Genomic DNA, 3,437 nt, shown 5'->3' on the forward strand with positions numbered 1-3,437 from the left:
TTTCAACAGTTTGAGTAGTTGACACATAAATATTTTCTCAAAAATATTTAAAACCATACTATCTCTGTTGTTAAAGAGTCACAAATAAAATTATAACAAATATTTCAAACATTATCTTTAAAATTCAGTTTTTTAAAATTTTGAAAGTTGTTTACCTGTCAAGAACTACGGGGTATGAGCAAAAATTTTTTGATATGTAAAGTAAATTTTGGGGGAAAATGTAAAAATAAATAAATGATTATTAAAAAAACCTAATACATTTTATTAAAAAAATTATAAATCCCACAGAATGCAACAGCTGGGATCTTTAAAAAAAGATTTATTTAATTTTATTTGTTATTATTGTCTTTTTTAATTTGAATAAAGGGAGACAGAGAGAGAAAGAGAAAGTGAGAAAGCAAGCCGCCAGGTCTGGGATTCAAACCACAGTTGGCCACATGGGAGACCAGTGCCTCAACCACCACGCCACCTGCTGGCCTCCAGCTGGGGTGTTTTGGAGTCGCTCTCTGTCTGCTCAGACCGCTCTTATCTCTCAGGAGTGTAATTTTACTTTTACTTAATAACCTTTTCCTTACACTATTTGTTTCATTCAATTCTTTGTCTGAAACACCAAGAACCTGGGTATCATTACAGAAGCCATCATGCAACAAAAGAGGGGCAGAAATTGTCTGAAAACTTTTTTTTTTTTTTTGAGAGGCTTTTGCTATAGGGTGCGTGAGCTTGCCAGCCAGCCAGAGACAGTGACAGAAAGCGAGAAATCACCCCCCCAGGGGGGATGGCCACACCACAATCCCTTCTCCATTCTCCTCCCGGGATCTTGGGCATACACACACATCCACCTGGCGTGAGTTTTAACCCACCAGGTCTGGGACTCGAAATGCGGTCAACTACGTGGGAGTCCAGCGACATAGCCATTACGCTAACTGCTGGTCCAGTCTGAAAGCTTTTTTTTTTTTTTTTAAATTATTATTTAAATTTGCTACATGGTACATATGCTCACCAGGGGCAGAGAGATAGAAAGCAAGCCATCAGGTCTAGAATTTGAACTGTGGTTGGTTATGTGTAAGTCCAGCGCCTCAACCACCACGCCACCTGTTGGCCTAGTCTGAAGACTTTTAAAGGTATGATACTGAGATTTAAAAAAAAAATAATTATGTATTTAATTCCATTTATTATTATTTTTTAATTTGACCAGATAGAGACAGAGATAGGGAAAGTGAGAAAGCAAGTCACCAGGTCCGGGACTTGAACCATGGTCGGCCATGTGGGAATCCAGCACTCTTATCCACCACACCACCTGCTAGCCCCCAATAGTTGATATTTTATTTATAAGCCAAAGGGCACATGTGCTCACCAGAGTGAAAGAGACGGAAAGAGGGAGAAAGCACCCTTCAATGGGGTATGCCACACCACAATCCCTTCTCCTCTATTTCTCCATCCTGTCAAGATTTTGGGCACACATGCACATGTGACCAGAGTGTTTCTTAAACTGCCAGGACAGGGATTGGAACCATTAGGTTGATCATATAGGATCCAGCTCCCTTAACTACTAGACCACAGATGGGCCAGATACTGTAATTTTAAAAATAAATAAATAAACCCATCTTTGTCATGATTCCTGGCACATAGGTCTTAACAGCCTTGGAATGTCCATGCCTTTTGTGTGCCTATGAGATGACAGGTAGCTGGTGGGCCCTACATAGGTTCAGAATGGAAACCTGAGAGACCAAGGAAGGATTAGAGTGGGGCTGAACATTTCTGGGGAGGGAAGAGGCAATGAATGTTGATTTAATCAACATTGGCCAATGATTTAATCAATCATGCCTATGTGACAAAGCTTCCATCAAACCCCCTAAACCATGGGACTTGTGGGGCTTCCTGGTTAGTGAATGGTGAGGTGCTGGGAGGCTGCATGCACCTTCTTTCTTACTCCTACGCCATACTTTGTCATACTTTGTACCTCTTCATCTGTTTATTTGTAATAAACGATTAATAAGGACAGCACTTTCCTGAGCTCTGCGAGCCATCCTAGCAAATGATCAAATCTGAGGAAGGGTTCAGGGAAACCTCTGATTTATAGCTGGTCACAGAGGTGGAAACCTGAGACTTTGACTGGCATCTGAAGTGAGGGGAGTCTCCTCAGGTTGAGCCTTCAACCTGTGAGGTCCGCACTAACTCCAAGCAGCTAGTGTCAACATTCAGTGGAATCATAGAACACCTAGTTGGTATCCGGGGTTGATGTGGGGGGAAGAAAAAAAAAAAGCCTCTACTTTCAGTCAGAATCGTTGTAAATATAGCTCACAGGCACAGTTAGTACCACTGAACTGCAATACTGGGAGCCACACGGCTGACTGTGGGTTCAGATCCTGGAGTCGGCCTGAAAAGACCTCAGGCAGGAGCACATGTGCCAAAGATCCTGAGCTGGAGAGCTGGGGGGAGGAGTGCAGCCGGATGAGGTCCTGTCAAAGGTACTTCCACCTTGTGCGTGTGCTACCCTGAATAAATACACTTTAAAAACAAAAAAATATTCAGGTACCGTTTGGACACTTCTGGGACCCCTGCCTCACATCACCTCAGCTTATTTTTTTGCTGAAGCCATTGTAGTGACCAGCCATGTGCAGGTGCTAGCAGCAGCACTTGCTTCATGGCTCTTCTGAGGTATGCAAACCCGGAACAGCAAGGAAGTTCACTCCACGGAGCCAACTCTTGAAGGAATGCTCCCTCCTGCAGTTCCCAAAGCAGACAGTGGATCCAGTTGTTACCCATATACCACCACCTGGTCCTGCATGGCATGTATTTTTATCTTACCTAGGCTATCCCATTTTTTACCCACCTGCCTTCTCAGTTTTTGATAACTGCATTTCTGCTATGGAAGCAAAATTGATGATCCATATCATCCTCTCCTAGTTGGAGGTTATAAAAGGACTCAAAGAAAACAACGAAACAATGATCAGATACAAAAATAATGACCATAATCTGTTTAGCTAGAACACATGCTTCTGGAGTTTGAATTAGCTCATACACACTTAAACGGGACTGACAGTAGTATAAAGTGAAGTCCTATTGTTTCACACAAAGTTCTGTCAGCATGTTAATGTTTTGTGCTACTAAGCAATAGCATCGGAAAGGCAAGCCCACCAAGAAAGTTGAATTCAGCAAGCTGCAGGGCAGTTCGGTACCATACCCATCCACCTTGCCTCCTGTCAGTTGGGGACCACGTGCTTTATTTCAGAAAGGCTTATTGTACAGTTGCCCCAATCTTTCTGTACTTGCCTGTGTCTCCCTAACTCAGTAGACTTAACTTTTCCGTCAGTTACTATCTCTTAGTTTTTTTTTTTTTTTTTTTTCTTGGAGAGGTTTTCGCTACAGGGTGCATGCGCTTGCCAGACAGACAGAGAGAGACATAGAGACAGAAAGCGAGAAATCACCCCCCAGGG

General features: G+C 42.6%; 1 protein-coding gene across 1 annotated transcript in view; it reads right to left on the reverse strand.

The window, feature by feature from the left end:
• ZKSCAN1 (zinc finger with KRAB and SCAN domains 1) overlaps window positions 1-3,437 on the reverse strand; it is a 55,975-nt gene that overhangs the window by 20,359 nt on the left and 32,179 nt on the right. Inside the window, exon 7 of the mRNA XM_027772506.1 lies at window positions 521-524. Within this exon, the coding sequence (XP_027628307.1) occupies window positions 521-524 (4 nt within the window). The remainder of the gene's footprint in view (window positions 1-520; window positions 525-3,437) is intronic.

The sequence above is a fragment of the Tupaia chinensis genome, unplaced genomic scaffold, assembly GCF_000334495.1.
Source record: "Tupaia chinensis unplaced genomic scaffold, TupChi_1.0 Scaffold000279_1, whole genome shotgun sequence".
NCBI classification, from domain to species: domain Eukaryota; kingdom Metazoa; phylum Chordata; class Mammalia; order Scandentia; family Tupaiidae; genus Tupaia; species Tupaia belangeri.